This window comes from Mustela erminea, chromosome 1 (genome assembly GCF_009829155.1).
Source record: "Mustela erminea isolate mMusErm1 chromosome 1, mMusErm1.Pri, whole genome shotgun sequence".
Classification (NCBI taxonomy): Eukaryota; Metazoa; Chordata; class Mammalia; order Carnivora; family Mustelidae; genus Mustela; species Mustela erminea.
The window spans coordinates 102,253,110-102,276,366 of NC_045614.1; the positions used below are offsets into that span (position 1 = coordinate 102,253,110).

The 23,257-nt window shown below is 36.0% G+C and overlaps 1 protein-coding gene across 15 annotated transcripts in view; it reads right to left on the bottom strand.

The window, feature by feature from the left end:
• LRCH3 (leucine rich repeats and calponin homology domain containing 3) overlaps window positions 1-23,257 on the bottom strand; it is a 144,274-nt gene that overhangs the window by 84,573 nt on the left and 36,444 nt on the right. For all 15 annotated transcript variants that reach the window (XM_032335959.1, XM_032335949.1, XM_032335928.1 and 12 more), the window contains exons 2-4: window positions 7,896-8,040; window positions 5,824-5,950; window positions 2,650-2,755 (exon numbers count right to left, since the gene is read on the bottom strand). In XM_032335959.1, the coding sequence (XP_032191850.1) occupies window positions 2,650-2,755; window positions 5,824-5,950; window positions 7,896-8,040 (378 nt within the window). The remainder of the gene's footprint in view (window positions 1-2,649; window positions 2,756-5,823; window positions 5,951-7,895; window positions 8,041-23,257) is intronic.

Consider the following 23,257-nt stretch of genomic DNA (forward strand, 5'->3'; position numbering starts at 1 on the left):
CAATAGTGTAATAAAAATTACATGAATGTGGTCTCTCCACTAGAAAAGGAGGGAGGAATTAGCCATAGGCACATAAAAAAACTAAGCAAAAACAAAACAAAAAAAGATGAAAACAGCAACAAAAATAAGATAGAGAAAAAAGAAAAAAAATCAGAGTATATCAACTGAATTGGCAGGGAACAACATTTATATAGTTGTAGTAACATAAACAATAATACTTTGATCAAAAGTCGTGATAAAACTACACTGGGAAGACAGTAGGAGGGAAGTAAAGCTATGATCGTGATAGTGTGTAAGAAAGTTAAACCATCTTCTATCAGATCGCCTGGATGGCTCAGTCAGTTAAGCATCTGCCTATGGCTCAAGTCATGATCCCAGGGTCCTGGTATTGAGCCCCGCATCAGGCTCCCTGCTTAGCAGGAAGCCTGATTGTCCCTCTCCCTCAGCCTGCCGCCCTGCCTACTTCTGTGCATTCTCTCTCTCTAATAAATAAATACAATCTTAAAAAATAAAAATAAAAAAAATAAAGTCATCTACCATAACAGGAGCTGACATAAATAAATGTCAAGACTGATAAATCTAGTAAAGCTGTTAAAGCCTGCTATTTAGAAATATGTCAGCAAATGCTAGTGGAAATAGTCAAAGGCAGAAAAGGTAAATGCTTCCAGACATTAAAACTGGGGAGGTGGAGGGGTGCCTGGTGGCTTAGTTGGTTAAAGGTCCAACTCTTGATTTCAGCTCAGGTCATGATCTCAGGGTCATGAGATCGAATCATGTGGCAGCTCCATACTTAGTACTCAGCAGGGAGTCTGCTTGAGATTCTCTCTCTCTCTCTCTCTCTCTCTCCCTCTTCCCCTCCTCCATGTGCACGTGCAAGCACACTCTCTCTAATAAATTAAATCTTAAAAAACAACAACTGGGGAGGGAGATGGTTGAGGCAGCAGAATGTCATTATTGATTTTGAGCTTTTTATACTCAACTTTCTGAATGATCTATTTTTATACTATTTTATACTATATATATTTTTATATTATTTGACTTTCTGAGCACTTTATAACAATTAAAATTTAAAATCAAAATGGCAATAAGAGACATAACATCTTATCTACCAAACCACCAATTAATGAACATGCACTCACACACTAACATATATAGCTACTAGAATAAAGCTTTCTTCCCATCTCAGTTTGGCTGAATATGCTGAGATTACAAGATAAGCTTTAAAGCCATTTAAAATTATATGTGTGACTCACCATTTTCTTGTAACATGTATTTAAATTTTGATAGAGAAATCAATTAGATGATAAAACTATTAGACTGTAACTGTCATTTAAAACTCTGAATTTTCATTTTCACTAAAATCCCAATGTTTTCATTAATTGATTTTGTAGTAAGTCCATATTATTATATTAATAAGCCTTTAAAGATCAATCACTGTAAGTGGGTCCTGAGTAGAAGGGTAATCTTGGATAGAAATTTTGGGTTATGAGACTTATGGCATGATGTTGATCAGTTCTGCTGGGGGCCTTCATTCATATTCCTGAGGGGGTAAAAGTAGACCCAGGAGGAAATGAGGAAGGGCTCTAAAAATAAAAGGTGTAGAGGTTACTGAGTAAGTGAGTAAGATGAAAGTTATGCAGGATTTTGGCTAGTCTGACCGCACTAAGTGTATAAAAGTGGACTAAAAGTCACTTACTGAGATAGTTTGACATCCAAAATGTCAAAGTCATACTTGTATGAACTAAAAATTTGTTAGAACTAAAAATCATACTGGATTAAACTGGTGTTAACATTTGGATTCCACAGTGAAGGAAAAGTTTCATTAGTTATTTCATTATTTACTACACAAGTCGATTTTTGTAGAAGAACCTATAGCATCATAGTCATGAATATACCTTCTAAAGGACAAAGGTAAGGGAAAGTGGATGGGAGTACAGATGAAGTTTCCCGGAGCTGATCACTACTTTGGCTGGATTATTCATTGCTCTCATCTATATATGAAATTTTCCATAATAAAATTAAAGAAATATATACTCTGATTTAAGTTCTCCCATTTTTCATTTCTTTTTATGGCTTCTTTCATGAATTCATATTTTGAAGGATTGATAAATTATTAATTTGTTTAATCATTTTTATCATTTAGATACATATACCAGAGCCTATAGTAAGCCTAAGAGAACCAGCCTCCCAGTGCAGTCTCTCACTGCATTCATTATTCATTCTACACATCACCTCATTAACTAGCCACAACCATTAATTAGCCTCTATCTGAACATTTCCAGGGAAGATTAAGTTCAAGTTAAGTCTATTTTAAGTCAGTGCAAATTGCAGGAATATTTTTCATTACACTAAACTATTTCCTAATCAAAAACATGATCTATTTCTCCCAATAGTTGCAAGTACTAAAACTTTCAGAGACCCTACCTTGCATTATGAATTAATTCTGACACGATCTAAAAATACAATCACTGGTTAATAGCTATTGGAGTTTTTCACTGAAGACTCTAACTTTAAAATCTATAAAGTAGCTGAACTACTGTATCTCCAACGTTGCCTATAACTCGTATACATTTTTGTCTTGTACCTATCAGTCTGAGAGATCTTCAAAATAAAACAAGAAATAACAAAACAATTATTTCAGTTTCTTACCTTCAGGCAAACGTACTAAGTGGTTTCTTCTTACATTAAGGTCTCTCAAGGCCTCCAAACTACCAATTTGGGAAGGTATTGTTTGAATTTCATTGCAGCTCACATCCTATCTCAAAAAGATATAAGGTAAAGAGTTGTTCTAATATTACAAATTTGTCCACTTTAAACCATGTGTAAAATGAGGTTTGATAAAGTAATACTATGATCTGTCTTAACTGTAAAAAAAAAAAAAAAAAAAAAAAAAATTCTGTGTCCCCTTGTTAATTCTAAAAATGTAGAGGCCTCTGACTGATTTTACACATTTTATATGGATCTACACTAATTTTATGAGCAGAACAAAAATTAAATGACACGATATGGACAGAAGGCCTAGGATCAAATCAAATGAAAATTCTAGTGAAAAGGTAAATTAGAAAAAAGTATATCAACAGATCTATTTAGGACAATATTTTATACGTGTTTTAATGAAATTAGAAGAAAAAAACAAAACAATAATAAAAATTATAATGATAAAATTAATTGAAAGGAACTCCTATTTTCAAAATACCAGCTCACCTGCTCAAAAATGTAAAATAAAAATGCACTGAAGAGGGGCGTGTGGGTGGCTCAGCTGGGTGAGCGATTGCCTTTGGCTTAGGTCATGATCCTGGAGTCCTGGGATTGAGTCCCGCATCAGTCTCCCTGCTCAGCAGGGAATCTGCTTCTCCCTCTGCCCCTTCCCCTCTCATGCTCCATCTTTCTCAAATAAATAAATAAAATCTTTAAAAAATGCATCGAAGATAGCTCAAAAAATTCTTTATCAAACTGAAAGTGAGGGAAAAAATACTGAAGTAAACATAACTCATAGGCCATGGAAAAAACAGACACTGCTCTACTGGCATCTGATCAAGCTCGTACCAACACAAGTATTATGTGGGCCTTCTGGTATATTGGTCAACATCTTGATTCCACTAGTTCTGAGAAGAGGCTGACTACAGATTCCAAGACTGACAAATTCAGAATTCCCTAATTCTGAGACCAGCCAGAAAAATGTATAGCATTTTTCCGTGTATAACAGCAGGAAGTTGTCTAGGTTAATAAAAGCTCCAAGATGCCACATTAACACTGAGAACTCCTTTAGAATATGAGTAAAAAGACAATATTAATAGACTATTTGAAAAGACCACTTACCAAAACTTCAATAATCTTCAAACATTATTTTTATATTTTCCCATAATATTCTTAGAGAAAATATTACTTTACTTTTCCTACCAATTAATGACTGAAGTAGAATCAGTAGCTATACTTTTTAGTCCAATGCTCTGGGCATCAAAGTTAAAAGGAAGAGAAGTTGAAAGGATAGGGAAAACTGAACCTGAGCCAGAAGGTAATAGTAATTTATAATATTTCTCTTGGAAAATGTATATCTTGAAAGACTGAAGTTTACTTTCACTTAAAAATGAAGGGAAGGGTGGCTCAATCAGTTAAGCCTCTGCCTTCAGCCCCACACGGGACTCCGCACTTAGTGGGAAGTCTGCTTGTCCCTCTGCTTCTGTCCTTCCCCCTGCTTGTGCTTTCTCTCACTCTCTTGCTCTAATAAATGGATAAAATCTTTACGGGAAAAAAAAAAAAAAACAATGAAGAGAAATAGCGGCACCTGGCTGGCTCAGTTGGAGAAGTATGTGACTCTTGATCTTGGGGTCTTTAGTTTAAGCCTCATGTTGGCTATAGAGACTACTTAAATAAATAAACTTAAAAAAAAAAAAAGGAAAATAAAGGAAAAAAGCAATAAGGATGTTGTGAAAACATGTTTTATCAAGTAGAAATCAGGAACTTTGGGATTATTAATTCTCACTCGGGCGCCTGGGTGGCTCAGCTGCTTAGGCAACTGCCTTCGACTCAGGTCATGATCCTGGAGTCCCTGGATCAAGTCCTGCATCGGGTTCCCTGCTTGGCAGAGAGTCTGCTTCTCTCTCTGACCCTCCCTCTTCTTATGTTCTCTCTCTCTCAAATAAAAAAAAAAATAATAATAATTCTCACTCTGGCACAAACTATATGACTGAGGTTATCGATTTACCTCTTCTGTAGAAAGCTAAAAGCTCCTTCTACAAGATATAGCTTAGGTATTTATGATTCAATAAGCAGATACAGAAAGTTCTGGTTTGAAAAATCAGAATCTGAATCACAAGCAAAATTTACTGTTAGTTCATGTTAATAACCCAAGCTCTGAAGAAATGCCAACAAACCTGTATTTTGGACTTTATTTCCTAGATCTTATTGTCTCTAAATAAATAGTCTAAATACTCCAGATTTAATATATTTGTGTATTTTTACATGTGACCTTTTATATTTATAATTCACCTGAAAAAAAGAGAGAGCTAATGTGTGGTCCAGTTAAATTACATGTGCATTTTTTGTTTATGATGTCTATCTTTGTTAATAAACCTACATGAAACTATCCTTCCAAATCTCAATGGATAAAATTGTATTTGACCATTTCAGAAATACAAAACATGGGCTCTGAAGTTAAGGTAGGCTGATTTCAAATTCTATTTCAGTTATGGAACCTTGGGCAAATTATCTAAGTACTACTTTCCTCGGGTTTAATATGATAATTATAATACTTATTCATAATGTTACTGTGGTGTTTAATTGGAAAAGTTCCATTCCCATGCCCAGAACATAAGTACTAAAGAGTAACAAGGAGTAGTAAATGAAAGTCAAGCTTCTCAGAAACTATAAAGCAGTAAAGAATAGCTTACTTTATGGAAGGAGAGGGGTGCTAGAGATAGCACGTAAGACAAAAAAAATAAGCCTGATCTTTGTAGTGCCTGTTCCCCTGTAGGGGCTAACCAAAAATCGAAACACTGACACTATTAAGATTTTGAAAAATTCAAATGCATTATTAACTTATATCTCAAAAGTTTAGTAACGTGGAAATCAATGAATACTGGTTAAAATTTAATTCTAATGATTTTCTCCCAGTCCACGTGGGTCTATTAGACTTGCACTTTAAGTACTTTAACTCTGTCCTGAAGCACTTCAGTACTGATCAATCAGCAAAACTTCACTATTCATACCTGAAGAAAACTAAACAACACAACTTAATAATGGGTCTTTATCACATGACAGATTATGGTATGACTATGGATATACATACATGTGGGACAGTGAAAAAGTAAAACATTAACTTACAAGTTCTGTTAAATGTCTGAGATGTCCAATTTCCTCTGGAAGTGACACCAATTTGTTATTACTAGCAATTAAGACTTTCAGTGGTAAATTACACAAGTGCACTGGTAACGTTGACAGTTGGTTCCGACTAAATGGATAAGTAGAAAAAGAGAGGAGTAAGAACCCACCACTCAAGAAAGAAATTTCCATCTTTCCTATTCTACACTCAGTAAAGTGACAAACCTAAGTCTTGGAAGGAACAAACAGGATATCAGATTTGGATTCTGGCCTCCATTTCCTCACGTATCACCTTTGTGATTTTAAGTACAGCATTATTCATTTTTTACACAGATTCCTCATATATAAGTTGAGGATCTTAATAACTCTTCTACCTATCCTACAGGACCCTGTACCATAAAATTCCTTTGTAAATAATGATGTGCTATATAAACACAACATATATTATTTAAATTACTGTTATGAATGATAAAGTGATTTAAAAATACAGTAGATGACTGTTATCCTCTCCTGTCTTCCAAACAAGAGTTATAAACATAAAAGTAGTTGTATCTACTCCCTCACCATTACATACATTATAATCAAATGTATATAAATGATCCAAATATAGTTCTATGGAAAACAAGTGACCGGCTGTGATTTCAAATATGTCACACCAGCTGAAGTATAGGTATATAAATCTTTTATGGGGCACTTGGGTGGCTCAGTTGGGTAAGCAACTGCCTTCGGCTCAGGTCATGATCCGGGAGTCCCAGGATCGAGTCCCACATTGGGCCCCCAGCTCCAAGGGGAATCTGCTTCTCCCTCTGACCTTCTCCCCTCTCATGCTCTCTCTCACTGTCTTTCTCTCAAATAAATAAATAAAATCTTAAAAAAAAAAAAAGAAATCTTTTATATATATAAAAATATGTGAAATCAGTACTGAAAATATACATCTATCATTAGGATAAAAATAAGTTAAAATTTTACTTATATAGATTTAACCTTTTCATCTCTAGGGTCAGTTCACCCCATTTCCAAGACCTTTTGCTGATTTGACTAATATAGATCACGAGTCTTTAAAACTTTTTCAATCAGTCATTCTATTCCGGGATGCCTGGGTGCCTCAGTCAGTTAGCATCTGCCTTTGGCTCAGATCACGATCCTGGGGCCCTGGGATCAAGCGCAGGGAGCCTGCTTCTCCCTCTCCTCCCCACTTATGCTCTCTCACTATCTCTGTTGCTGTCTCTCTCTCAAATAAAATCTTAGTAATAATAATAATATTGAAACAAATCTATTCCTAGACATTTATCTTAAGGAAAGAGAAAGATAAACATTTACATACAAGAGTCTCTGCCAGTATTACTTTTACCATGGCAAAAACCTGAAATAAACTAAATATCTGAGAGGGAAAATGAGTTTTAGAAGTATATAAACTCTAGAATAAAATCTTCACATACAAAAATACTTCCAAAGAGTATATCATGCCAAGGGGAAAAATCTCATTTAGAAATTTGATTGAAAGCCTAGAGAAAAAGGAAAACATCACCTATAATTATAACTCAGATACAACATTTTGATGAATTTTCTTCATACTTTTCTACATTTGCTCATTTTTTCTAGTGAATATAACTTTTATAACCAAAAAAATAGTGAAAGAAGTGTTCTAAAATATGAAAAAATAGAAAGGAGTTAAATAAATGCATTTACACATTCAGAACTTAGTACACAAAAATGCAAAATCACAACAATGAAAGTACTTTCAGATCTATTCTCATTTGAGAAAGCTTATTTGAAAATGTAATTGAAGAATCACTACAAGACTACTGTAAGCCTATCAGGCCAATGACCCTTACAGATTCTTAATTATTGCAAAGCTAAAGGCAAAGGGAGGAAACTAGAAGCACATAGGAAATATTGTTAATTCAGCCTAAGAATGAATATGAATAGATAATGTAAATATGAATAGATAATGTAAATTTCAGTGATACTGCAGATATGAATAGATAATGTAAATTTCAGTGAAAGGGAAGAGAGAACTGAAAATACCATATAAAACTAAAAATTAAAAAAAAAAAAAGAAACAGCATCCTTACCTAATATTTAAGAATGTTAGAGCTTGTAAGTTTAGAATTGCCTCTGGTATATACCGAATACAATTTTGGTATAAGTTGAGATTCTCGAGAGAAACAAAATGACATGCTTCTATGGGAATCTCAGAGAGACGATTTCGTGACAGATCTGAAAGAAAAAATAAATTAAGTTTTAAGGTCAAACATTAGAACTTATTTTGCCAAAATGTTAGATAAATAAGCAGGTTTCATGATTGTCTGAATTCCCAAGCGTTTCCATCGTGAAGAATGGTCTAGAGTAAACATTCAAATATTTATTATTCAACTGAAAAAAACATTTTAACATACTCCTCTCCATCTTTTTGCTGGGAAATACTGATTCCTTCTCTGAGTACCCACATATACTGAAAAAATAAAACCAGTATTTTTTGTAAATAACATAAATTCTAAGGCATATCTGTCTACAATTACACCAAAGATCATACTAAGTATCAAATATCCTAGAAAACAAAAAGACCCTAAAAACCACCTTCCCAAAAGCATAGACAACATTCTGGGATTTAAAAAAACAACAACAACACCAAACTTAAAAAAAAAAAAAAAAATACTGCCCCCCCCTTAAGATTTTTTTTATTTATTCATTTGAGAGAGACAGAGAATAAGCAAGAGCATGAGTAAAGGAGACGGTCAGAGGGAGAGAAAAAAGCACACTCCCTGCTAAGCTGGGTGCCTGACATGCCTCAAACCCAGGAACCCTGGATCATGATCTGAGCTGAAGGCAGATGGTTTGACTGACTGAGTGATCCAGGTGCCCCATTATACTGCCCCTTTCTTTATCGTCAAAGATTATCAGGGTCATGTCAAAAGGAGTCAGGAACCATTCTGCTTCTAGGCCAAAGATGAGACAAATCTCAGCTTCAATGGAGACAATAATTGCAAAGGACTCCAATGTATCACATACGTTGAATTATATTAGTTTATAATGACATCTAGCCCTTTCCCCAAAAGATGATAGAGAACCCATTCATATCTCATAAACTGATAAAGTAAGGGGAAAACATTTAACTTGCCTTTCCTCTATGAACTGTATCACTGAGTAACCAAACAGATGAAGTGTCTGTAAGTGTTCGCCTTATAAATAAAAAATGATAGAATGTCACCATTTTGCAACTCTCAATGAATTAATGGATCTAGAATTGAGTATTAACAGTTTTTAAATAATTTTTTAAAATTTTTAATTTATTTGACAGACAGAGATCACAAGAAGGCAGAGAGAGAGAGGAGGAAGCAGGCTCCCTGCAGAGCAGAAGCCTGATGCGGGATTCAATCCCAGGACCCTGAGATCATGACCTGAGCTGAAGGCAAAGACTTAACCCACTGAGCCACCCAGGCGCCCTCTTAACCGCTTTTTTTTTTTTTTTTTTTTTTTTTAAACAACAAGAAAATCAGAAATTGTATGCCTCCCTCTGGAAGAATAGAAAATCACTTATGGTCTTGCCAGAGGGACAGAACCCACATCTACGGAAGCTTTTGCTAACTTTCAGAAAATGGAGAAGACAAAGGCATCTGCTGACATAAAGTCACTCTGTCATTATCCATTTAGAGCTAGTTAAATATACTGTGAGATTCACTTGCTTACCACTGTTTTCTCTCTTCTTCTGCCCGATCTCAAAGTCTCTGTTGGCAATTATTGGTGAGAATCATTTACTGAGAACATCTCCTAAATGGAGGACTTATATTACTGTGTGTCCACAAATATCTTGCTTTCACCACAACATGTGAATAATACCTGCTTAGATATAGGCACAGGTCCTTTCTTAGGAACCTGTAGATGTTATATTACTACTGTCTAGCTTCCAGGGTCACATGGAGTAGTCTGGCACATATACGATGATTTTTTCCTTTGTAAACAGCTTATTTTTCTTGTCTCCCCACCATCCTCAACAGTTTGGTCTGGAACTCAGCAGGCTCTTTCAGTTTTTCTTCAAACCAGAGACATGCTTACCTAGTATAGCTTTAGTTACTGCACCTCCTTCATTTGTTCTCTCTCCTTCCATAGAAACATATATCTATATCTATATCTATATCTATATCTATATCTATACCCCCACTGATTACCCCATTTGGCTATACTCTTCTACTCAATGTATCAGACCAGAAATTTGAGTCTCACCAATAATCACCCTTTCCACAAGTTAATATATAAAAAAGCTCCCTGCTTTTTGTTTTCTTTTACCCTATGATTAGAAGCATGTCTCTCTGTTTCTCTTGAAAATCCAAGATAATTTATTTTGTTTTGCCTGTTAAATCTGTCAATAGAACAGAAGTTTCTACTTCTGTTCTATTTCACTGAAATCACTTGTTCCAGATGCAATCCTTGTTCATCCTGTCTCTGGCTGCTGGTGTTCCTTTAAGTGAACTGTTTTCGTTTGCCATTCATGGCTTGCATCATCGTCATCTCGGAGCTCATCCTTCAAGCTGCTTGGAGTCCCTTGAAAGGCAGTTAACACCAAAATTGTAGAAGCAACCTCTACAATGGGATGGAAGTAAGCTTTTACTCAAGTGCAGAGTTGATTCTGAGGACTCAAAAATTTTGATAATTGCCCCACAGGCTATTGCCTCTTGTTTTCATTTGGATCACATTATATTCCCCAAACTCACATATTCCCTCTAGGCCCCTCCAGCCTACATGCCTCAGAGCTGTTTCACTCTCAAGTGATAGTTAGTAACTGAAGTTGGGAAACAGATCACTATCTTGCCAAAATGCCTCCCCATATTGTATTCATTAGGAAAAAGTTTTAATGCCCTAGTTAACAGAGACCATCAAATACTTAAGACTAAAAATTTCCTATAAAATCACATTATAAATAGTTTCTTTCATACTAAATGCAGTAAGAATTCTTTTTTTATCAATTCCTATTTAAATTTTATTACTACAATTTTAAGTTGAAGAAATGAGGAGTGCCTGTTTGGCTCAGTTGGAGGAACATGTGGCTCTTGATCTCGGGATCATGAGGTTGAGTCCCACATTGGGTGTATAGATTACTTAAACAAATACATAAACTTAAAAAAAAGTTGAAGAAATTAAAGAAATTAAATTCATTGCAAACTGCTCCTTATTTAAATTTAACCCTCCAAGATGACAGCTCCAGGCAACATATTAAATTTAGGCAGGGATTACACTGCCTAATTGATTTAAGCTTAAATTGAATCTTTTTTTTTTTTTTTTTTAAAGATTTTATTTATTTATTTGACAGAGAGAGATCACAAGTAGGCAGAGAGGCAGGCAGAGAGAGAGAGGAGGAAGCAGGCTCCCCGCTGAGCAGAGAGCCCGATGCGGGACTCGATCCCAGGACCCTGAGATCATGACCTGAGCCAAAGGCAGCGGCTTAACCCACTGAGCCACCCAGGCGCCCCAAGCTTAAATTGAATCTTAAACATGATTTAAGCTCAGTCTGTTAAGCATCTGCCTTTGGCAGGTCCTGGCATCCAGTCCTGCATCAGGCTCCATGCTCAGCAGGAAATCTGCTGAGTCAGCTTCTACCTCCCTCCCCACTCAAGTGCTCTCTCTCAAATAAATAAATGAATAAATAAATCTATCTTTAAATTACTTAAAATCCAGGAAAATGAAACAAATAACTTCCAACATTTTTTTATCCCCATGTTAAGCAGGGAAAAAATAACAGCAAGATATATACTAGGCTTAGACGCATTTCAATAAATGGGCACTCCTTAATTTTTTAATATTTAGCAAATTTAAGATATAATCTATTTTTGAAACCAGAGTTTTGGATAAGGGTTCTTACAAGTTCTTCCACTTAAATTGTATTTTTATTTCAATTTGAGAAGACAAGTAGCTACTTCCTTATGTTAACTAAGTAATTTTTTACAGGCTATAAATCTATGATCATATTACAGAAAATACTGCAAAGTACTAACGGTTTATATAAAATATTTTTTGTCACACTCCCTCAAGGAAAAAATAATTTTATAATCAAAGAAATGTGTTTTAAAAAGCCTTCATGGGTGCCTGGGTAGCTCAGTTGGTTAAGTCTGACTCTTGGTTTCAGTTCAGGTCATGATCTCATGGGTTGTGAAATCCAGCTCAGCAAGGAGTCTGCTTCAAGATTCTCTCCCTCTGCCCTTACACCCACTTGTGTGCTCTCTCACTCTCTCTCTCAAATAAATAAATTAATTTTTTAAAAAGCCTTTAAGAAATAACCTTCAGTTTAAAAAACTATGGGTATGTAGTATTCCTAAAACTCTTTTTCTGGTTATAAAAGCAATGATGCTAACTTCATATGGAGAGAAGACTGCATAAAACATATACGCATTCAAAGAAATAAAAATATTGCCAGTACCCTACAAGCTCCAATGTAGCTGTTCCTGATCATAATCTTTTCCCTTGCCAAAAGAGAAACTAATCTACTGATTTTAGTGATAATCATTTCCTTGAAAGTTTTAACACTTTATAATTTTTAGTACTAACTACCTATTGTTTTGGAGATCAGAAGTCAGAAATAAATCTCATTGGGTTAAAATAAAGGTGTGTTGGCAGGGCTACATTTCTTTTGGAGATTTAGGGGAGAATTTGTTTCCTTCTATTTTCATGTAAGGTGTATCATGCAGTAGTTCCTTCATTTTCACTGTCTTCATAGTTCTCTTTTATATAAACATGCCACAGTTTATTTGCTTATCCTACTAATGATGAACACTTCAATTACACATTGATCTAGATGAATATCCAGGAGTGAAAATTCCGTAATAAGATGTAGGGATCTTCAACTTCACAAGAGAATGACAAATGGTTTTCCAAAGTGGTTGCACCTTGTGTAACTATTGTGTGGAAGACTTCTTGTGGCTTCACATCTTTTCCAATACTTGTTATTATGAGATGTCTTAATATGTTTATTTGTTTTAAAGATTTTCATACAGTGGCATTTCATTGTGATTTTAATTTTCATTTCCTTTATTATTAATGAGGTACTACAGCTTTTCATTTGTTTATTGGCCATAGATTTCCTTTCTTATAAAGTCTTTTGATTTGTTGGAGATCTTTATAAATTCTGAAGATGTATCTGGTATCAATTATATCTGTTGCAAATCTCTTCCCTCACTTTGTGGTTTGAAGTTGCACACTCTTTGTGGTATCTCTGATGACAGTCTTTAATACAGTAAAATGTCTTATTAATCTTTTCCTTTATGGTTAGTGGTTTTTACAGTTTTAAAGGAAAACCTTCCCTTAAGTTTATAAAAAGATATATTCTTCTGAAAGTTTTATAGTTTGACCATCATATTTACCATACCAGGTATTGTTTTTCTAGTATGATATGAAGTTAGGAGGCCAATTTCAATTTTTCCTACAGGGATATCCATTTATCCCAGTGACCACTAATGAAAAGATCATCTTCCCTCCTATTATTTGCCAGTAACACCTTTGTCATATACCAGGTGTCTATATTTGTATGGGTCTACTTGAAGGCTAATACACTGCACTATTGTCAGTATTACTCAATCTTAATTACTACAGCAGGATAATAATTCTTGCCATCTAGCAGAGTGATGTGTTCCTAAACTGCTAAGGTATTCCTACCTCATCGTTCTTCAAGTATTTCTTGGCTTTCTAGGTCCTCTGCATCTCGTTTTAAACTTCAGAATGGGCTTGTTTAATTTCATGAAAACACTTGCTGGAGATTGCAGTGAGTCAAATATCAATTTGAGAAGAAATAACACCTTTACAATATTGAATTTTTCAATCCACGAACATCTCCACTAATTAATAAAAGTCACCTTTAATTTACCTATTAATAAAGTTTTATAATTTTCCTCAGGAGGGCTTTACACATTGTTTACTTGCTTTATCCCCAGTTCTATTGAGATGATCATAAGATTTTTATCTTTACTTATATTAATGTTTTATAAGTATATTAGATTAGAAATATTTTCTAGTTTCCATTATGATTTCTGTCTTATTCTGTCAGAAATGTATTCTTTAATTTCTGAACATGTAAGGACACTCTAATTACCTTTTTGTTGATTTCCTACAACTTTATTATAGTAAAAGAATACTCTTGGGGCGCCTGGGTGGCTCAGTGGGTTAAAGCCTCTGCCTTCGGCTCAGGTCATGATCTCAGGGTCCTGGGATTGAGCCCCGCATCTGGCTCTCTGCTCAGCGGGGAGCCCGCTTCCTCCTCCCTCTGCCTGCCTCTCTGCCTTCTTGTAATCTCTGTCAAATAAATAAATAAAAATCTTAAAATGTTATGTTATTTCAATCCTTTGATATTTATCTGCATTTTCTTTATGGATCAGCATATGGTCCACTTTAATAAATATTCTGTGTGAGTCTGAAAAGAATGTGTACTCTACATTTCTACATTGCACATAGTATTTTAGTTAGGTCTATTAGGTCCTATTTGTTTGACTGCATTGTTCAAGGCTCATCTTTACTTTTTTGGGGCAGTTTTTTTATATCAATTGCTGACAAAGGTATATTACAGTCTTCTGTTACTATTACTATTGCTATTTTGTCTATTTCTCTCTGTAATTCTTTAGCCTCTTCTTTATATATTTTGGGATTTTGTTACTGTGTTCCTATGAAATTTTAAATTATTAAATTTTTCTGATAAATTAAGTTACTTTTTTTTTTAAGATTTTTTTTTTTTTTTATTTGACAGAAAGAGAAACAGTGAAAAAGGGAACACAAGGAGGGAGAGTGGGAGAGGGAGAAGCAAGCTTCCCCACGAGCAGGGAGCCTGATGTGGAGTTTGATCCCAGGATCCTGGGATCATGACCTGAGCCAAACATAGACACTTAACTGACTAAGCCACCCAGGTGCCCCTTTAAATTACCTCTTTTATTTCTATATTGTTCTTTGCTTTGAAATTTCTTCATTTGGTTGGTTTGGGGGACTGATTTTAATGTGACTCTCATTAAAATCAGTCCCCCAAACCAACCTGTTCATGCCCTTGTATAACAACCCCTCCAAATGATTATGGGTGGGACTTCATAAGTAGCCAATATACATTTGACCCTTGAACAATGTGGGTGAGTTAGGAGTGCCATCCCCCAACACAGCTGAAAACTGGGTATAACTTTTGACTCCCTCAAAACTGAACTCCTAATACTCTACTGTTGATCAGAAGCCTTACCAACAGCAGAAACGGTCAATTAACATACACCTTGTATATTATATGTATTATATACTGTATTCTCACGATAAAGTAATCTAGAAGAAAGAAAATGTTTAGAATATCTTATGGAAAATATATTTATAGTACCATACTATAAAAAATCTGCATGTAAGTGGACCCATGCAGTGCAAACCTATATTGTTAAAAATCAACTTAGACTTGTCTTTAACCAAAAGAAGATTGCAAAGAAAATGTATGTCATTCCTGTGGTTATAACTATCTGTTTCTCTCTGTTGCAGCTTTGAAGAGTCAAGCTATCATGAATTCTACCCCTGAAAGGAAATAAATTCTGCCAACAACCTGAAGAGGCTGGAAGCAGACCCTTCCCTAGTCAAGCCTCTTGATGAAAACGCAGCCCCTGTCAACACCTTGATTGGAACCCTGCTGCAGACCTAGCTAAGCTGTGCCTGGACACCTGATCAGATTCCTGATCCAAAGGAACCATTAAGCTCTTTAACTGCTAAGTTTATGATAGTTTGTTAAAGCACAGGGAACAATATAGTTAATTTATCTATAGAATATCTTTCAACACTTCTCAATCATTATGTTTTGAATGTGTCTCTTATAAACAGCATATAGATTTTGTTTTCTTTTTATTGCCCAACAATCTTTATCTTTCAACTGAAACACTCTATATTTAACATAATTACCCAGTGTATTTGTATTTTTAAAACAGTCATGTTAGGGGCGCCTGGGTGGCTCAGTTGGTTGAGCAACTGCCTTCGGCTCAGGTCATGATCCCGGACTTCCAGGATCGAGTCCCGCATCGGGCTCCCAGCTCCTTGGGGAGTCTGCTTCTCCCTCTGACCTTCTCCTCTCTCATGCTCTCTCTCACTCATTCTCCCTCAAATAAATAAATAAATAAATCTTTAAAAAAAAAAAAAACAGTCATGCTATTTCTAGCTCTTTGATTATCTATGCTCTTTTCTTTATTGCTAAAATCTCAATTATGTTCAAAACAGTGAGGTACTCAGCTAGAACAAAGACTCAGTTTCCAATTTTTTTAATCACTCAAGTTCAAACTAGTGGAATATGGATATAGAATTTAACTACATTTGACTTAGTGACTAATTAATGCAGGAAAATATCATTTACAGGCAGTGTCCTGAGTCCTGTATATAAACCAAATGCTTCAAAAGACCTCATGTTTTTCTGAAGAGGGAAAAAGACTTCTCAGCTTTGAGAACTATCTTTACACAATAATGCCAAAGAAATGCTATATATTTGCAAATATATCAGTTTTCCAGTATTTTCTATCTCATGATGGAAATGCTTTTGCCTATTCAGTTCTTTAGGACAGAATTCTGGAATCACTTTTTTCTAATCTAAACCTATCAACAAACACTATCAGTTTATTGGTCCAAATGTATCTTGAACCCATTCATTTCTCTTTATTTCCTCTGTCACTGCCTAATCTAAGATTCAAATAAAACAACACATGGAAAATTATTTCATAAACTATAAAACACAAGAAGGCACACATAAAGTCAGCTTCCTAGGGTTGAGAGCAATACAACAAAAACAAGTAACAAAACTCCCCAAATTATATGGAATTGTGCAAGGTCAGAGTGCAATATAAAAATTTATGATCTTTGGTCACCAAAATGAAGCAATATTGAATTCAGTACACCCTACTTCTAAAAGACAAAAATGCAGAAAACATTTACTTAATGATTTACATTAAAATGTTTAAAACAATTTCCTTATCTTTCAGTGAGGTTAAATAAGCACAAAGGTTAGTGTATCTTTGTGTTACTGGAGTAAGCTTTTGATTTCACACATACTCACAAGACTAGTTATTGTCACACAAACCTCCTAAGTTTCCAACTCTGTGTCTGTGTAATCAATCTTAGCTTGTTTTCTAGACTGCTAATTCAATTGAGATTTGCCAAGTACTACAAAAAGCCACAAACTGGATAATAAACAACTTTGCAATTAAGTTATTAAGTTACTCCTATGTATCATATCCTCCATGTGGCCTTGGTCTTTCACTAGCCATTATCTTTTCTTCTAATGCTAGTGACATGAGCCAACAACTGTACCACTCTTTGGCACAGACCTTGGATGTATTATTCAGTTGAGCAAAGCATAAAAAACCCATTTTGGCCTGATAAAAATATGAGAAAAGTTTTGGCTAAAGGATAAATCATGAAGTCTCAATAACTAAACTAAATAACTAAACTAATGTTCAATAAAAAAGTTCTAGCGTATTATGTTTGTAATAAAATGCCCAATTATTTTCCATATTTATGAAAGTCTTACCCTCAATGTCAAATTCAACTCAGAGATACTGCTGAGTTTTAAAATAATATGTTAAAGAAAAAAGCCTAAAAAATAGTAAAAAGCATCCTAAATATTAATGGAAGGGGTGTATAAGAATCTAGATTCATACACCAAATATTTAATGAGTCTCTTATGTTATAAGGGTAGGAACTATGTCTGCTTTGTTCGACTCCGTACAATTGGCACTCAGTAGTTCCACTGCACATAGTATGGAGCTCAATAAAATATTCGTTCAAAAAATGAGCAAATAAATGGATAAAACAAAAACTGTCAACTCAGAAAAGAGTAAGAATCTTGTCCTCCCTTATCCTTAGAGCTTCAGCTACAGTAAGACTGTAACATGACTAACATAGCTAAGAAAGGCCAAATCACAATTTTATCTTCCTTAATTTTTTTGTTGTTTTAAGAAGTATTACATAACCTGGATTGAAAATAACTTACTTCTAAACAAGTACTTGAGGGCGCCAGGGTGGCTCAGTGGGTTAAAGCCTCTGCCTTCAGCTCAGGTCATGATCCCAGGGGTCCTGGGATCGAGCCCCGCATCGGGCTCTCTGCTCATTGGGGAGCCTGCTTCCCCTTCTCTCTCTTTCTGCCTGCCTCTCTGCCTACTTGTGATCTCTGTCTGTCAAATAAACAAATAAAATCTTTTAAAAAATAAATAAATAAACAAGTACTTACATAAAATGAATCAAATTCAACTTTACAGGGAAATACTGTTATGTCTATCAAACTATAGATAAGCATTTTAGATTTATTTATTTGAGAGAGAGAGAAAGACAAAGAGAGAGACAGCCAGATAGTGGGGGGAGGGGCAAAGGAAGAGGGAGAGAAATTGTGGAACAGACTCCCAGCTGACTGTGGAGCCTGACATGGGACTCAATCCCAGGACCCCAAGATCATGACCTGAGTTGAAATCAAGAGTTGGATACCTAGGTGCCCCAAATATTTTATAATTTAAAAAAAAAAGGCTGAAATAGGTTACAGCTGTAAAAGACTGCTTTAGGTATATAAAATAATAACACTGGACCTTTGTTCCATTTTGAAATATAAAATTTTTAACTTATGATATTCCCTTTCTTCCTATTTATAAAAATTACATGCACATTGATTTATAGTCCTATTTGCTACATGGACGTAGATTTTCATCTTATTTAAAGGGTTATAATCCATTATGAGCCAGATTTGATTATGAGAACCCCTGTATCTTTTTGATATGCCATCTTCATTTTTTTGCTTTTGTTTTTGTTTTTAAGATTTTATTTATTTGACAGACAGAGATCACAAGTAGGTAGAGAGAGGAGGAAGCAGGCACCCCACTGAGCAGAGAGCTCGATGGGGGGCTAGAACCCAGGGCCCTGGGACCATGACCTGAGCCGAAGGCAGAGGCTTTAATCCACTGAGCCACCCAGGTGCCCCCCATCTTCATTTTTTTGAGCATTTCCTCATATTCTAACACAACAAGATGTTCCAGGTTTATCTTGTAAGCTTCCATGTCCCAGTTCTGCAATCAGCGATTTCTCTTTCACCCTTGTGTAACAAACTTCTGTGACAAGTTACATTTGGAGGATGGGGGTAGGAGACAGAAGGGAAAGCCTCCAACCCCTAGGAAAGTTACAGAATAAATGGTTGTTGGGGTTTTTTGTAAGCCACTAAGCTTTATAGTGGTCGGTTACACAGCAATAACCAAGAAAACAGAAATTGGTACCTGGAACTGAAGTGTGCTCTAACAAAAACTTAGAACACCTGGTGTTGGCTTAAAAGAAGGCATCAGGGGGGCACCTGGGTGGCTCAGTGGGTTAAAGCCTCTGCCTTTGGCTCAGGTCATTATCCCAGGGCTAGGATCAGGCCTAGGATCAGGGCTCTGTGCTCAGTGGGAAGCCTGTTTCCTCCTCTCTCTCTCTCTCTCTCTCTCTGCCTGCCTCTCTGCCTACTTGTGATCTCTGTCAAATAAATGAATAAAATCTTTAAAAAAAAAAAAAAGAAAGAAAGAAAGAGAAAGAAGGCATCAAGAAGTGGCCCTAAGGGCCAGGCAGAGCGTGTTAGTGATGCAGGAAGGGCAATGAAAAAAATGCTACTGAAGACTGGAGAAAAGGGCACCCTAGTTCTGTCCCAGCATAACAATTCTGGCAGAACAATTAAAGAAACTAGAACCTGCCGTAATTTGGTAGGTAGAAAGGGTACCTAATGGGTTTAAATCACCATAAATACATGTGGCTATCTCTAGTGAAACACATTAGAGTTAAGAAATATATGACAACAAGCGCGCCTGGGTGGCTCAGTGGTTAAGCATCTGCCTTTGGCTCAGGTCATGATTTCTGGGTCCTCGGATCGAGTCCTGCATCGGGTTCCTTGCTTAGATGGGAGCCTGCTTCTGCCTCTCCCCCTGCTTGTGCTCTCTTGCTCTCTCTCTCTCAAATGAATAAATAAAATCTTAAAAAAAAAAAAAAAAGAAATAGATGACAACAAAGTATTACTAAATCTTAATGAGAAAGGATGTACATATATTTACAACACACATATAAAGATATTCCTGCAATTTACTAATTATCCTCCCTTATTTTTAGAAATATATTACACATTTTTCCTTTTCAAATAATGTAGAGAAAGCAAAAAACATTAACCAACTTAAAAGATCCTTTTTGCTCGCATAGTAAAGAACATGAATTTCTGGGACGCCTGGGTGGCTCAGTTGGTTGGACGACTGCCTTCGGCTCAGGTCATGATCCCGGAGTCCCGGGATCGAGTCCCGCATCAGGCTCCCAGCTCCATGGGGAGTCTGCTTCGCTCTCTGACCTTCTCCTCACTCATGCTCTCTCTCATTGTCTCTCTCTCAAATAAATAAATAAAATCTTTAAAAAAAAAAAAACATGAATTTCTGCCTACAATGGATTTCAGCTTCACAAAGTATTAGAAAACAAACTCAATTATTTAGTCTATAAAGACCATCCCTAACTGTGACTGAATTCTTATAATACAGTGTACCCCGGAACAACTTGGGTTTGAACTGTGCAGGTCCACTAATGCGGAGATTTTTTTTACAAATGTAGAAAATGTATCTCCTCTTATGATTTTAACATTTTCTTTCCCCTAGATTTATTGTAAAAATACTGTATATAATACACATAACATATAAAATATGTGTTAACACATTTATATTATCAGTAAGACCTTCCATCAACAGTAGAGGATTAGTAGTTAAATACTGCAGGGAGTCAAAAGTTGAAATAAGATTTTGACATAGATTTTCAATTGTACTGGGGGTCAGTTTTCTTAACCTCCATGTCGTTCAAGGGCCAACTGTATTTGCTTCCATCTTGAAATAGTGTTTATCACATACTATGCCAATAAAAGTTTTCAAAGCCAGGGGCGCCTGGGTGGCTCAGTGGGTTAAAGCCTCTGCCTTCAGCTCGGGTCATGATCTCAGGGTCCTGGGATTGAGCCCGCATCGGGCTCTCTGCTCAGCAGGGAGCCTGCTTCCCCGCCCCCCCCCCCACCGCCTCTGCCTGCCTCTCTGCCTACTTGTGATCTCTCTCTGTCAAATAAACAAATAAAATCTTAAAAAAAAAAAAAAAAGTTATCAAAACCATACCCAGAGGGGCGCCTGGGTGGCTCCGTGGGTTAAGCCTCTGCATTCGGCTCAGGTCATGATCTCAGGGTCCTGGGATTGAGCTCTGCATCAGGCTCTCTGCTCAGCAGGGAGCCTGCTCCCCCCCCCCCCCGCCCCCGCCTGCCTCTCTGCCTACATGTGATTTCTCTGTTAAATAAATAAATAAAATCTTAAAAAAAAAAACCATATCCAGAAACAATAAAATTTAGAGAAACACTATTATCTTAAATGAGACATAATCTAGTCAGATTTTAGTCCTAGTTCTACCATTTTTTTTTTACCATCTTAATCTCTAGAACATCTCAGAATCTCTTACTCTACACTTTCACTGAGATGCTTTCAATTATTTTACCTTTTTTTGCAGGTAAGAAGCATACTAAGAGGTACTTTCTCCCAAGTCTATCTTTTCCATTATCTGTTTAAGAAACATGATTTTATGAATTAGAAGTGGTTAATTCCTACTTTCAGGGGACAAACTTAGAGCCCAAAGACTTAACAGTAGTATGGTTCCTTAAACAACATTTATCTATTTTCCTCCCAGCTAATTTATTAACTTTTCATTAATGTAAAATGAGAATGTTTGAGACTATGAAAGTCACAAGATCCAGAAAAAAGAACATAATCATTTTACTAATATAGTATTTATTGCTCACTTCTGATAAGATAGCAAAAAAAGAAAAATCCCTAATCTGTATAACACAAAAACTTGTTAATAACTTAAATCTCTTAAAAGAAAACAATTATAAACATCTAAGTGGTATTTCAAACGTTTAATTCAACAAATTCTTTTTCTCTTCTTAGGAATCTGCTCAGTGTTGCTCCTTCTTTCAAACTGTTACAATTGCCATTCTCCACAGAGGACAACTCCTAGGACAGCCCAAAGCCCCACACAACCTTGTTTTTTCTCAGACCAGTGTCTGACTTCTATACTAAACTGCCTGGGATCATTTCCTTTGACCAACCAGATCTAATTCAATCTCTCTTCTGACCCTCCGTTTTTCTTCCTATTCTCATGTAAGCTACCAGAAGAAATAATGTGATGGTGTATCTGTTAATAGGAGCCACTTATTTGAATCACAAAGTAAACTAAATTCAGCTGTATCAATTAATACAAATATCTTGAACTTAAACTTAAGTTTTCCATATCATGACAGATGGGCTTGAACCTACTCATCTATAAAGAACTTTTTCAAGTGTTTCTAGCTCTTATGCATGAACAGGTTACCTAAAGCATACAGGGGGAAAAAGGGGAATGCCTGGGTGGCTCAGTGGGTTAATAGGTGGTTTCTTCAATAAATATTTTTTTTAAAAGATCTTATTCATTTATTTAACAGAGAGCGAGCACATGCAGGGAGAGCATCAGAGGCAGAGGGAGAGGGAGAAGCAGACTATCCACTGAGCAGGGAGCCTGATGTGGGGCTATATCCCAGGACCCCGGGACCATGACCAAGCTGAAGGCAGATGCTTAACTGACTGAGCCATCCAGGCATCCCTCAAATAAATAAATAAATCTTATATAAAAAAAAAAAAAAAAAAGCACATAGGGAAAATGGACCAAGGAGTATCTTTCCCAAACTTCTATTTTAAAAAAGATGCTTTGGGGGTATCTGGGGGGCTCAGTTGATTAAGTGTCTGTCTGCCTTCCCCTCAGGTCATGATCCTGGGACCCTGGAATCCAGCAGAGGCTCCCTGCTCAGTGGGGAGCCTGCTTCTTCCTCTTCCTCTCCCCTCTGCTCACTCTCCCCTCTGCTCACATTCTCTCTCTGTGTCTCTCTCAAATAAATAAATAAAATCTAAAAAAATTAGATGCTTTGGCCATTGTGTACTGCTTATTAGCATACACACATACAGTAAGACATTTTTTAGGGTGTTTGCTTAGTTCACAATGTTCCTAATTCATCTCATTCACAGGGGCTGGCTCCCTCCTTTTCAGAATTATATAGACCAGTCATTCTTAATCCTAAAAACAGTCTCAAAGGAAGTCACTGAATTTTGGGATCTCGTCAATCTCTATACCCTGGTAACTCCTGTCCCTCCTTCAAGAGCTATCTCAAACATAATTTCCTTATACCTTCCTTGACTTGTCTAGGCATTCAAAGGATTTTCTATTTGTTTCTATTTTCTGTTTCTATTACCCCACTACAGTAATCACCACATGGTACTGTTAATTCTTCATTAGAATTTAAGTTCTTTGAGACAAAAAGCTTTGTGTCTTTTGCATCTAACACAACATCTAACTTATTAAAAGGTCAATTTTAATTGCTAGAAGTAAGGTAACAGCCTGCTAACATCAGTTATTTCATGCT